Source organism: Narcine bancroftii, chromosome 8 (assembly GCF_036971445.1).
Source record: "Narcine bancroftii isolate sNarBan1 chromosome 8, sNarBan1.hap1, whole genome shotgun sequence".
Lineage (NCBI taxonomy): Eukaryota > Metazoa > Chordata > Chondrichthyes > Torpediniformes > Narcinidae > Narcine > Narcine bancroftii.
In genome coordinates, this window is record NC_091476.1 from 20,885,547 (window position 1) to 20,899,156 (window position 13,610).

At 41.2% G+C, this 13,610-nt stretch overlaps 1 protein-coding gene across 2 annotated transcripts in view; it reads right to left on the reverse strand.

The window, feature by feature from the left end:
• ogt.1 (O-linked N-acetylglucosamine (GlcNAc) transferase, tandem duplicate 1) overlaps window positions 1–13,610 on the reverse strand; it is a 61,383-nt gene that overhangs the window by 42,512 nt on the left and 5,261 nt on the right. For both annotated transcript variants that reach the window (XM_069893083.1, XM_069893084.1), the window contains exons 2-4: window positions 7,959–8,109; window positions 7,485–7,728; window positions 3–71 (exon numbers count right to left, since the gene is read on the reverse strand). In XM_069893083.1, the coding sequence (XP_069749184.1) occupies window positions 3–71; window positions 7,485–7,728; window positions 7,959–8,109 (464 nt within the window). The remainder of the gene's footprint in view (window positions 1–2; window positions 72–7,484; window positions 7,729–7,958; window positions 8,110–13,610) is intronic.

A 13,610-nucleotide genomic window follows, 5' to 3' on the forward strand; every position in this document is an offset into this window, starting at 1 on the left:
ACCTTGGCTTCTTCTAAGCGACCAAGGGCTTTGAGAAGATTCCCTAGGTCACTACGAACACAATACAAATCCTGCAAGAGAAAACAATAGGCTTGTTCATATTTCATGGAAATCACAACCAAAGCCACCCTAACTTATGAAACTCACCCAAATCATGTTCTTTTATTCCATTTTCCAATTTTTCCTCTGCCATTCAACCAGGTTGCCACCAAAATATGCTTGCATTCTTTCACCCAGAACACTCACTTTGAGTTCGAGAATAAAAGCAATGCTTTTAAATTCAAAATATCTCATTGAATTGACCTACTTTGGTTGGACCCAATTACAAGATATAAAACTGTAGGACATCCAACACATGTCAATTTAGCTTCTTCAAGGATCAAGTATTTGGAATCTGGGCAAAAAAATCCTATTTTACTAAAAGGACAAATAATTTAGCTATTTGGCCTACGAATGGGATTGAATTACAGCATGAACTTTATTATAATGACAAAATGGCTTTATATATATATCTATATATATATATATATATATATATATAGTTATATAAATAATATCTTCTTCTTTGGCTTGGCTTCGCGGACGAAGATATATATATATATAGATAGATAGATAGATAAATAAATAAATAAGCTTATTACATTAGAACAGGAACTGCATTTTTTTAAGTCAGATCCCCAGCTTTTAATAAATTTCTCACATTACTTCACCATGATCCCATTAAAAAATATTAGGTTTACATTCAATTTTGACCTCCTCTACTTTACTATGACTAACCTCAGTCTAGCCAACCACTTTACAGAGTCCATACTGCTCGCTTGCACCTTAGCTGAAGATCCCATAGGCAAGCCATATTAATTCCCCTTCCTTTCTCATACTTGTCTGTCCTTTGTCTCCTCTACTGCCAAGGCAAGACCAAACACAAATCTGAAGAAAGTACGTCATACAACCCAGCACCTTTAACATTACCCTCTCTAGTTTAAGTCACCAGCTCCACCTTGGTCCCTTTCTTGCTTCTCATCCACAAAGGTTCTTTCATACACACCATTCTTTCCAACCCCACCCAACTCTGTTACTCAGTTCCATTTCCCCTTCCTCACATATCCACCACAGATATATCTGTGGTTAGCGTGGTTAACTATAACAGCACCAGCGACCTGGGTTCATATCGGTACTGATACATTTTCAGCACTTCTGTGTGGATTTCCTCCCACCCTCCAAAATGTACAGAGTTGGAGGTTTTTGTTTTAAATTTAGACAAAGCACGGAAACATACCATTTCAGTTCACAAGTCTGTGCCATCCCATTTACACCCCATTAATTTTTTTTTGAATGGTGGGATCATGGTGGGAACCCAATTTCCCGCCAGGGAGGTTTGCAAATGCAGTTGGGGAAGAAGTTTAAACTAGATTCGCAGGTGGGTAGGAACCAAAGTGAAGAGGCAGACGAAGTGTGTGTGGAAGGCAGGCAGATGGGGCAAAATTGCAGCCAAAGAGATGAGTTACAATGCAACTGGGACCAAAAAAAAGTAACAAATACAGGCCTAAGGTTTTATTTAGATAGTGCACAAAAAATAAGGTGGATGACCTTGTAATAGAGCCAACAGCTGAGGCCATCAGTCATGGCAAAAGGATGGATGTCATCGAAACCTAAATGTCCAAGTATACAGTGTCTCAAAAGGACAAGCAGAGGCGGTGGCATGGCTCCACTGGTAAGCAATAATATTAATTCATTAGAAAGAGGTGACATAGGATCAGAAGATATAGAATCATTGTCAGTGGAGTTAAGAAATGGCATGGGTAAAAGGCATAAGTGGACAATAAATGACACCAGCAAATAGAAAAGATGTGTCAGAAGGGCTTTGTTATAGTAGTCACGGGGGATTTTAATGTGCAAGCAGATTGTGAAAAGCAGGTTGGGACTGGATCTCCAGAGAGAATACGTAGAATGCCTACAAGATGGCTTTCTGGGCAGCTTGTTGGCGGACCCACTAGGGAATCAGCTGTACCAGACTGAGTGTTATATAATGCACCAGAGGCAATCTGAAAGCTTAGAGTAAATGAACCATTAGGAGTCAGTGAATACATAACAAGGAAAAACTAAAGTTAAATGCATCAGTATTTCATCGTAATAAAGGGAATTAGTGGCATGGGAGGGCAAGTGGCCAAAGTAGATTGGAAGAGGGCACAAGATGGAAAATGGTGTAACAGTAATAGATGGAGATTCAGCAAGAAATGAGGATGGTGAAGGAAAAATATATACCAAATAAAGAGGAAATTTTTGAAAGGAAAAATTTCACAACTGTGGCTAACAAACCCTTAACACAAATGCAAAAGAGATGGCATAGAAGGAAGATAAAAGTGGGAAGAAAAAGGATTGGGGTTTTTTAAAGCTTGCAGAAGGAAACTAAAGGAAAGATGTAGCATCAGAATTTATTGTCAAAATTTGGTCTTTTGCAGTAATATAGGTGCAAAAGAAGAGAAAATGAGGTAGTGTCTGTGGTTCATTATCCTTTCAGAAACATGATAGCAGAGGTGGAGAGGCTATTTTTGTCCTTCAGGCTCCTATACCTCCTTCCTGATGGCAGCAGTGTGAAGAGGAGATGGCCTGGGTGGGCAGGGTCCTGGAGGATAAATGCTGCTTTCTTAAGACAGTAGAGGTCCTTAATGGAGTGAAGACTGATGCCCATAAAGATTCTGGCCAAATTCACAACTCTATTCTTTTCCTGTAATGGTACTTCCATTCCAGACAGTGATGCAACCAGTCAGAATGTTCTTTGGTGACATACCAAATCTCTTCAAACTCTTCACAAAGTATAGCCACTGACAATCAATCCCTCTTCGTGATTGCATCAACATGGAGGGCCCAGGGAGAGTCACGTGATGGGAGTAGTGGCTGGTCGAGTGGAACCAGCCCTCTTCAGAGAAAAGAAAAAAAGTGTACAAAAAACAGAGCTCAATAAACATAAAATACAGGAAGAGAAAGATACAAAGAGACAGAAGATGGCACCTAAAAGAGAAAAAGTAAGAATAACAGAGAAAAGGGAAGAAGGAAAATCACTGGAGAAGAAAGAAGGCGGGCTAAAAGGTCATTAAAAGAATGGATATCATTAGAATTTAGTTCAATCAAAAGAAAAATGAAAAGAGCTGAAGACAGAATGCAAAGCTTAGAGTTGGTCATGACTGAAATAGGGAAAAGAATAGAAAACGTGGAGGAATGAGAAGCTGCTGTAGAAATGGAGATAAATGATTTAAGAGGGAAGTTGGAAGAGAGCGAAAAAAAATTAGAGACACAAGATTTATTGTCACAAAAAAATTGACGTATTTGAAAACTACAGTAGGCGAAACAACAAAAATAGTGGGCCTGAAAGAAGGCAAAGGAGGGTCAGATATGAAGGAATTTATAAAAGGATGGATCCTGAAGGTGCTGGGAACGACAGGTTCACATGAAGAAATAGAAATCGAAAGGGCGCATAGAGAGCTAGTACCGAAACCGTCACCACATCAAAAACCGAGATCTATATTGGTAAAATTTCTAAGATGTACGACAAGAGAAAACATACTGGAGCAGGCAAGAAAGAAGGTTAGAGAAGACAATAAGCAGTTGGAATATAAGGGACAAAAAAATTATTTTTTTTTTACCAGAACATAAGCTTTAAACTTTTAGGGAAGAGGAAGGAATTCAAAACGGCAAAAACAATCTTATAGAAGAAAGGGTATAACTTTATATTAAGATATCAGCAGTACTCAAAGTATTTATTCCTGGGGAACGGAATATACTGTTCTCAGACCCAAAGAAAGCCCAAGAATTTGCTGAACATTTGCAGGACAGGAGAAGAGAGGAGGAGGACTGACAAGAAGGATGACCGGCAAGAAAATATACAAAAATATGTAAAAATATAAAGTAAAGATAACATAAATATTTTTTTTTAACATATTTTTTTAAAGATGGATAAGAGAAGGAGAAGGGGAAGAAGGAAAAAAAAGAGCTTTGTTACAAGTATAGGAAGTGTTCTCTGAGGGGGGCTGGGGGTGGGAGAATAATGGTCACTGCGAAATCGGTTGACGCTTACTAGCAAGTTCGCAAACCGAATGGAAAGGGGAGTTGTGGTTGCCATCAAGGGACAAGGGGCAATCCAAGGAGGGGAGGTTCATTTGGGATTAGAGGGTTATTGCTTGTGGGGAATGTTGGGGTATTTCATGTCTTAAGTGTGTTGTCATATATTGAGATTAAAAACGAAAACTTAAAAAACAGTAATGTAAAAAAGGGATGGAGGTGGTGAAGAGGCAGAAAAGAAATGAAAATAAAGATACAAGATGGCCACGGTGGACTATATGACTATAAACATTAACGGAATATATAACCAAGTTTAAGTGTATCCCATTGGAAAAAAAAAATCACAATGTTTGAAAAAACCTGGGAGCCATATATGGAACATAACAGAAAGAACAGGCCTCAGATCACCACTACCTAAAATGATAAGAAGATAAACACGATCAGATTTAATGTGAATAAGTAGATGATACGTCTTTATTGTTTGTATTCCTTTTGTATAAAGATATTGTTTTATTGTATTTTATATGTTCAATATTTACTGTTTTTGGAGGGGGGTGGGAAGGGGGAAAGGAGGGATGGGAGGAAAAAAAAGAGAAAATGTCACTGTGAATATTTAAAGAATATCTGTAAATGTATTGATATGCTTCATAGTGCGATAAATAAAGAATTTTTTTAAAAAACATGGAGGGCCCAGAATAGATCTTCAGAGATGTGGGCACCCATCTGAAGTCCACAATCAGTTCTAGTTTTGCCAACGTTGAGTGCAAGGTCGTTTTGACACAACTCAACGAGTTGATCTCTCTCACTCCTGTACGCTTCCTCATTGCCACCTGTGATTCTGTAGACGAGTGTGGTTTTATCAGCAAATTTGTAGATGGCCTAACCACACAGTGGACATAGAGTGAGTAGGGCAGTGGGCTAAGCAAGCATCCTTGAGGTGTTGATTGTCAGCAAGGATAAATGTTGTTTCTGATTTGTAGTGACTGTGGTCTTCTGATGAGGAAGTCAAGGATCCAGTTGCAGGGGCCCAGGGTTTGGAACTTGTTGACCAGGACGGAGGATATGATGGGTGTTGAAAACTGAGCTGTTGTCCATAAGTAGCCTGATGTACGTGTTGATGTTATCCAGGGCTGAGTGGAGAGCCAGTGAGATTGCATCTGCTATGGAGAGATTGTGGCAGCAGATGATTTCACCACAGTAGATGTGAGTACCACTGGCCGATACACTTGAGGCAGCTCACACTGCTCTTCTTGGGCACCAAGATAAATGATCCATTCTAAAGCAGGAGGGAACCTCCAACTGCACAATGTCGGCACAGAATTTTAGCCCTGCCAGGTACACCATAAGGCCTGATGCCTTGTAAGAGTTACCCTCACGAAGTATGCTCTGACGTTGGCCTCAGAGACAGTGTTGTTACTGTTGAATTCTTTTCAAAGTGAACATAAAAGGTGTTCAGCTCATTGGGTAGTGAAGCATCATAGCCATTTATGGTGTTCAGCCTCACCTTGTAGGATGTAATCACCTTCAATCCCTGGTGGGTATTACAATACTACCAGAGGATACAAAAAGCTTCTTCAAGTATATAAAGAGTGAGAGAGGTGAGAATAGAAACAGGACCACTACAAAATGACGCTGGAGAAATAATTAATTGGGGACAAGGAGATGGCAGAGGAACTAAATGAGTATTTTGCATCAGTCTTCACTGTGGAATACATCAGCAGTGTGCCATCTGTCCAAGGATATCAGAGAAGGGAAGAGAGCGCAGTTACTACTTCAAGGGAGAAGGTGCTCAGAAGGCTGAATGGTCTATGGGTAGATAGGCCTCCCAGACCAAGATGGATTGCAACCTCAGGTTCTGCAAGAAGTAGCTGAAGTGATTGTGGAGGCATTGGTAATGATCCTTCAGGAATCAATGGTCCCAGAGGACTGCAAAAATCACAAATGTCACCCCACTATTCAAGAAGGGAGAGAGGCAGTCTTAAGGGAAAATCTTGCTTGACAAACCTATTAGAATTCTTTGAAGAAGTGACAAGCAGGCTAGACAGTGAATGTTTTGAAAGGCCTTTGACGTGGTTCTGCACATGGAGCTACTTAACAAAACAAGAGCCCATGGTATAACAGAAAACATACTAGTATTGGCTGATTTGCAGGAAGCAGAGTTAGAATATGGGTATCACATTCTGGTTGGTTATTAGTTGCTAATGGTGTTTGGTGTTGGGACTGTTTCTTTTTATTCATTCCATGATTTAGATTATGGAATGAAAAACTGTGAGCAGTTTTGGCTCCTCATTTAAGAAATGATGTGCTAACATTGGAGAGGGTTCAGAGAATGAAAGGATCATCATATGAATAGTGTTTGACACCTCTTGGCCTGAACCCAGAAGTTAGGAGAATGAGGAGAATCTCATTGAAACATTTTAAATGTTGACAGACATGGACAGAGTAGATGTAGAAAGGTTGTTTCCCCACAGTGGGAGAGTCTAGCACAAGAGGACACAATTTCAGGATTGAAGGGCATCCACTTAGAACAGATACAGAGGAATTCCTTTGACCAGGTAGTGGTGAATCTGTGGAATATGCTGCCCGAGGATGTTGTAGAGGCCAAGTGATTGGGTGTATTTAAGAGAGATTAAGAGGCTCTTGATTAACCAGGGCATCATAGGTTATGGAGGGAAGGCCAGACAATGGGGCCGAGTAGGAAAAGCAATCAGCTCATGATTTAATGGCAGGGCAAACTTCAGTGGGCTGTACTGCTTATTTCTGCTGCTATGTCTTGTGGTCTTTACTTTCATTCTCATCTAATTATCCCATAATACACACCTCAATGAGGTTGCTGCAATGTTGTCTTCATTGCAATTTCAAAGGGTGGAAGTGAAGCTGCACCTTAAGTAGTGAATGATTTTCATTTTGAATATCCATACTGAAGGACCCATGGGCTTAGTTTGGAGACAGTACTCAGGAGATTCACAATGTTGATTGCTGATGTCAAAACATGGACCAAGTACAAATAAATAAGTTTGGAAGAATGAAAGATGGTATTGGAGCACAAGATTCATAGGGTGAATGCTAAGAGAGCATTATCCCTAATAGGGGCATGCAGAACTAGGGTGTGAAAGCTTCAGAAAGCATTTCTTTTCTGAGGGGGCCTTGAACCTCTTCAATTTTATAAGCCAGATAGCTGTGGAGGCAGAAACATTGAATATAATCAGATGAGTTACAGAAATGCAAGAATCAACAGACATCAGGAAATAGTTGAAAGTAGCAGCCATCTTTTTGAACAGATTAGGTTGAACAGGGTTAGGGTTGGGTTAGGTCATGGTACATATGCAGAGTATACCATGAGCTAATTGCTTACTTTTTATGGCAGCTTTCTATATTGCATTATAAATGAAATGATTGTTACAGCATGACCAAAAGCATGTGCTTACAGGATTGTACTGCAAAGCAGATACATAGGCTTGTACAGCTCCCTCCATGTCACCTGCTGCAACCAATGCTGCTGCCAGATTGATGTATCCATCGATGAAGTCAGGTTTTAGCCTGAGGGCGTGTCGATAATGCTCAATAGCCTCCTGAAGTTGGCCACGCTCTTTATAGACATTCCCCAAGTTGGAGTAGGCTTCAGCCAACATAGGGTTTTGTTTAATAGCCAGAGTACTGAAATGAGCAGACCTAAAAATGAAAAAATTCTGGTAAAACAAAGTCTTATTTGTAATTACACTCAGTCCCTCCCATCAAATATAGCTGCTGTATAGATTAACCATATCAAGTTTATCTAAAAGTACAAATGCGCTAACCTTACTTTAACTGTATCACTCATTTGTTCTAATATTTTGTGCAACATTCTCAATTGAGGAAGGTCCTGAAGGGCTAATGAAATGGATATGCATTCTGCATATTACCTGTCCAGTCTACGACACTGGAAATGGATTGAAGAGAGCAGCAGCAACACACCAGTATTGTCAGGTTCTTGTCTCCAAAGCTGCATACAGTGCCTCTCAGCAGCCTCAAAATCACCTGCTTGGTATTCACGATGTGCCAATTCTGCCAGCCCTGAAATGAAATCACATGCTTTATTAGCTCTGGCAAGACTAGCATAAAAAAGGAGAAAGAAGGGGATTGCTTAAATTTTGCACATGTTAGGGGGGGGGGGGGAGAAGAAAGTGGGTTAAAGAGGAGAAAAGAGTTGAATGTACATGAAATGTCAGAGAATTATAAAAACTCTTTCTTTCTTTGGCTTGGCTTCGCGGACGAAGATTTATGGAGGGGGTATAAAGTCCACGTCAGCTGCAGGCTCGTTTGTGGCTGACAAGTCCGATGCGGGACAGGCAGACACGATTGCAGCGGTTGCAGGGGAAAATTGGTTGGTTGGGGTTGGGTGTTGGGTTTTTCCTCCTTTGCCTTTTGTCAGTGAGGTAGGCTCTGCGGTCTTCTTCAAAGGAGGTTGCTGCCCGCCAAACTGTGAGGCGCCAAGATGCACGGTTTGAGGCGTTATCAGCCCACTGGCGGTGGTCAATGTGGCAGGCACCAAGAGATTTCTTTAGGCAGTCCTTGTACCTTTTCTTTGGTGCACCTCTGTCACGGTGGCCAGTGGAGAGCTCGCCATATAACACGATCTTGGGAAGGCGATGGTCCTCCATTTTGGAGACGTGACCCATCCAGCGCAGCTGGATCTTCAGCAGCGTGGACTCGATGCTGTCGACCTCTGCCACCTCGAGTACTTCGACGTTAGGGATGTAAGCGCTCCAATGGATGTTGAGGATGGAGCGGAGACAACGCTGGTGGAAGCGTTCTAGGAGCCGTAGGTGGTGCCGGTAGAGGACCCATGATTCGGAGCCGAACAGGAGTGTGGGTATGACAACGGCTCTGTATACGCTTATCTTTGTGAGGTTTTTCAGTTGGTTGTTTTTCCAGACTCTTTTGTGTAGTCTTCCAAAGGCGCTATTTGCCTTGGTGAGTCTGTTGTCTATCTCATTGTCGATCCTTGCATCTGATGAAATGGTGCAGCCGAGATAGGTAAACTGGTTGACCGTTTTGAGTTTTGTGTGCCCGATGGAGATGTGGGGGGGCTGGTAATTATGGTGGGGAGCTGGCTGATGGAGGACCTCAGTTTTCTTCAGGCTGACTTCCAGGCCAAACATTTTGGCAGTTTCCGCAAAGCAGGACGTCAAGCGCTGAAGAGCTGGCTCTGAATGGGCAACTAAAGCGGCATCGTCTGCAAAGAGTAGTTCACGGACAAGTTTCTCTTGTGTCTTGGTGTGAGCTTGCAGGCGCCTCAGATTGAAGAGACTGCCATCCGTGCGGTACCGGATGTAAACAGCGTCTTCATTGTTGGGGTCTTTCATGGCTTGGTTCAGCATCATGCTGAAGAAGATTGAAAAGAGGGTTGGTGCCAGAACACAGCCTTGCTTCACGCCATTGTTAATGGAGAAGGGTTCAGAGAGCTCATTGCTGTATCTGACCTGAGTAAAAACTCTTTACTGCAATGATTAACAATGGATCTACAAAATCAAACCAGGACTTGTATAGTACTTTTCATGAAATAAGGATTCCAGGGTACCAAGCTCTACCAGAAGCAGCCATTCTATCTAACCGAACAGTTCCAGTAAACTCGATAGAGAAATTGTCATGACAACAGAGTGTTTGTAGATCCCATTTCACCCATAACAACCCATTGCAATATCAGCCACCAAGTCATGCCAGTGCAGTTCCAGCAGCATGAGGAATTATGGGTAAGGAAGACAGCCATGGCTCCCACATTGAGCCGTCGCCGCAGTGGCATATCGCGGCACCCCTCACCGTTCGTGACAGCGGCACTTCAACCAGGGGTTTCCCTGTGATGCATGCAAGCACTGATGTCACCAGGTCTGCTATTTCTCCTTTCAATTTGCCGGAACAGGGCACCCGGGTAAGTTTTACTTGGTCCCCTGACCACCTGGGTCGTCAACCAAGCAAATTGCCCTGTTAACCCCATTTTACATGGCACCTTGAAAGGGCCTACTGTCAGTACCCTGAAGAGGCAATTCCTCTTAATGCAAACTAGATAACATTTGTTATTTCATCAGGACTACCAAGTTACACACCTTGTAAACTTGATCAAAGATGCTCTTCACATCAAGGCAAGTTTTGACCCAAGTCAGACACATTTCGCCCAATAAAACTGGTAAATGGACATGAAAGGGAAAATAAAATAGCCTGACAATGGGAGACATACCTTGCACAAAAGACACGACCTAACTGCTTCAACAATGATTTTTCTTCCACAAGAAGTGAAAATATTCAGGTCCATTTGCAAATCTTCAGTGAACAAAATAATTGAAGTGGCACAAATTAAGAGTGAACCACAAAGGTTTAGACTCAAAAGGTGGTACATAACATGTTATCCATGTGCCTAGCTTGACTTAACAGGATGACTCAACCAACTACCTTTAAAATATCACCTCTACCATCATTAAGTTTCTCCACCATCCACCAACATTATGAGGGCCGCTATTAATCATGCATCAAACCAGATCAGTCATAAATGTTGTGGCCATGCACTCTGATCAGAAGCTGGCTATTCAGTGACAAATGACTCACTTTATGGCATCCCAAAGCTTCCCATCATCTTGAAGACTGTTCTCAGAAGCATTATAGTACACTTTGTATTTATCTGAATAGATGCAGCTCCAATTACTCTCAAGGTTACACCATTCAAGCAATGCCAGCATTTTTAATGTTATCACATCAAATGCACAAAATGCTCTTGCTGTCCAACTTCATGCCATGGCAGCAGAATGTACACTAGTCTTGTTGATAAACTATTATTAACTCAGTGTTATTAGCATATGGATTCAAAATGAAAATAACTCAAATGAAGGCAGGGAGCCATAAAACTAGATAAGATAAAAATAAAGCAAGAGAACAAGTTAACAACTACCAACAGAATAGAGACGTTCACCACATTCAGCTACTATACAATTGCTTGTCAAGCTTCAAACAGCATCAACCACACATACAATGAGCTAAATCGTACACTTCTGAGAAATGAAAAGGTGCTTTTTAAATAAAATTTAACCCTTTGGACTCTGACCCTGTTCCCAGGTACTACCAACATGCTCATATACTGAGCATCCTTCTGGGTTTTAAACCCAACCATACTGGTGTCCATACTGTACCCATGGACTTAGTCCAGTCTATATTCCATACTTTACTCATATAATTGCACATGCAAATAACATGCAGAAAATCATAAATTGAGTCAAAAAATTTTTGTATAGTGCACACACGCACATTCCGCGCAGGTGTCGTATTTTAAACTTCAACTCACGAGCATTTTGCATTTACTTGGGATAGGAGACAAAACTGATTCCATAGTCCCACTAACTGCCAGTTAATTTCCCACAATTTATACCATTCAACATCCCCCAGAGGTGTCAATCGCTCATTATATAGATATCATCCTGCAAGATATTAACAAAGCTTTGGAGATGAATCAATTGAATAAATCGAAGACAGACTTCAGAGTTTAGGATTTTAATTGTCATTATTTAAAAAGCCTTTCTTTAAAAGAAACTGCATCTTGTTAAAAATTGTGTGCAATTGAGAAATTTATGGTTTGATTTGATGCAATAAGGATGATTAAACAGATACCATAGGGCAAAATCATCCTAATATTGTCTCAAATCAGAGGCACTTTTATTTCCTTCCTCTGGGGATGGGTCTGGGCAATCAACATTGATAAGGAACAGTGCCCTAGCCAAAATATTCTGTTTCTTGGAATAGCAAAAATGGCCGGAATCTACAGTAACAGATACATGCTTCCCACCTTCAGTTCATTCTACCGAGGTAAATTAAATCAGAACCATGGAACATTTCAGCACAGAACACAGGACCCTCTGCCCTTCCACTCTGTGCCAAAATATTATTTTGCCTAGTCCCATTGGTCCTGCACCGAGTCAATAACCGGCAGTATAAGTAAATGGGTAGGCTGGGCTTGTTTGCCTTGGTTGGCAGCCAGACAAAGAGAAGGAAAACATTTCATACCCAGGCAGATGGGGCTTGTTAACCTCATCAGGCCATCCATCAAGAAAAGATCACTCCAACGTAATACCGACAACCCAAGGACCGAGCTATTATCATCCCAGCGCGCTGGGCCGTGGCAGATAAACCCCTGGTATTAAGGGTGGGGCTAATACTGCACACACTACACTCCACCTAAAAAATCCATTGTGCAGGCTCGAAGGACATGCCCACGTCTACAATCCTTCCTAAATTTCATTCACAAAGCTAAGCCATGACAGGACCATCAAAATAAGGACTGCCAGGCTGGGGAATATTTTCTTCCCACAGGCTGTGAGACTGAACAGTATCCCATAACCATGAAAATCATCCCAAATATCTATGCTATCATTAAAGTCTGCTTTTTCTGTGCACCATGATCTGCTGTTTCATTAGGTTGTATATGTACAGTCAGAGGAAAATGAAGCTGAAGGGATCACAGGTCCTGCAATTTCAAACCAAAAGTTGCTAAAAACACGATGATGGAGATTTGCAGAAAAGGTAGATTTCAATTAGTTCAAAAGGACAACCACAAGGAAGCAATATCACCGAGAAGAAGCAAAGTTGAATTGTGGTCAAACACGGCGATCGCACAAGGCCCGCACAGGTTAATGGCCTTTCTCCTCGGTCAACTGACATGGGGCGGAAACATCGACCAATCAGCAACTGGAATGCTGCTGACATCACTTTCGCCAACAAAGGTGGGAAAACCGGGCCTATATAAACAGGGGCAGAGAGTGCAATAAGCCAGTCTTGTCTATAATCGCATTGAGTATGTGTCATTCTTCTGCTTTCTAATGTAGCAACTCGCTATGCATCAGACAAAAGGGAACCAAGTTTCCAAAAGAAATGAGGGATACAACTACTATGATGCAAGGTCCATAGAGTCACCATTGGGTGAATGCTTTCCTTCCAATATTGACCATTCAAATTTCCAAACCTGGATTGGAGAGATTGGTTTCATCCTTGTTTTTGTTAATGACCGCAACAGTGTGGACGTCAGCTCCTTGTATCATCCCAAGAAAGTGATAAAATCAGTATTTTGCACAACTATGATGATCTGGTTGAACACCAAAGATTCTTTTAAAAAACTTGGATAAAAAATTACCAACACCAGAAAGTGATGTGAATTGGTCTACAAGTGACACACAAGCTGTACAAAGACTAAAAGTTATTTTAACCCAAAATTTTAGAAAGCTTTATTTGGTGTTGTCAGGATAGCCTAATCCAAAGAAAATAGCGGGTTTTTTTATGCATATAATGCATGCGTTATAATAGTGGCAATGAAAAATTGTGCACAATCCATAGCAGCCATGGAAAAGATGCAATATATAGCAAGAATGGGAATGTTACAGTCAACATGAGAATACAATAGCACCAATGAAAGAATGTGCACAATTTATAGTAGGCATGGGAAATTTTGATCTTGGGAATTTCTCTGTTCTGAATGCCATGGTATTCCTATAAATAGGACATTCTGGCTGGGGCACTGCACTATATCAATGTTATTGCCC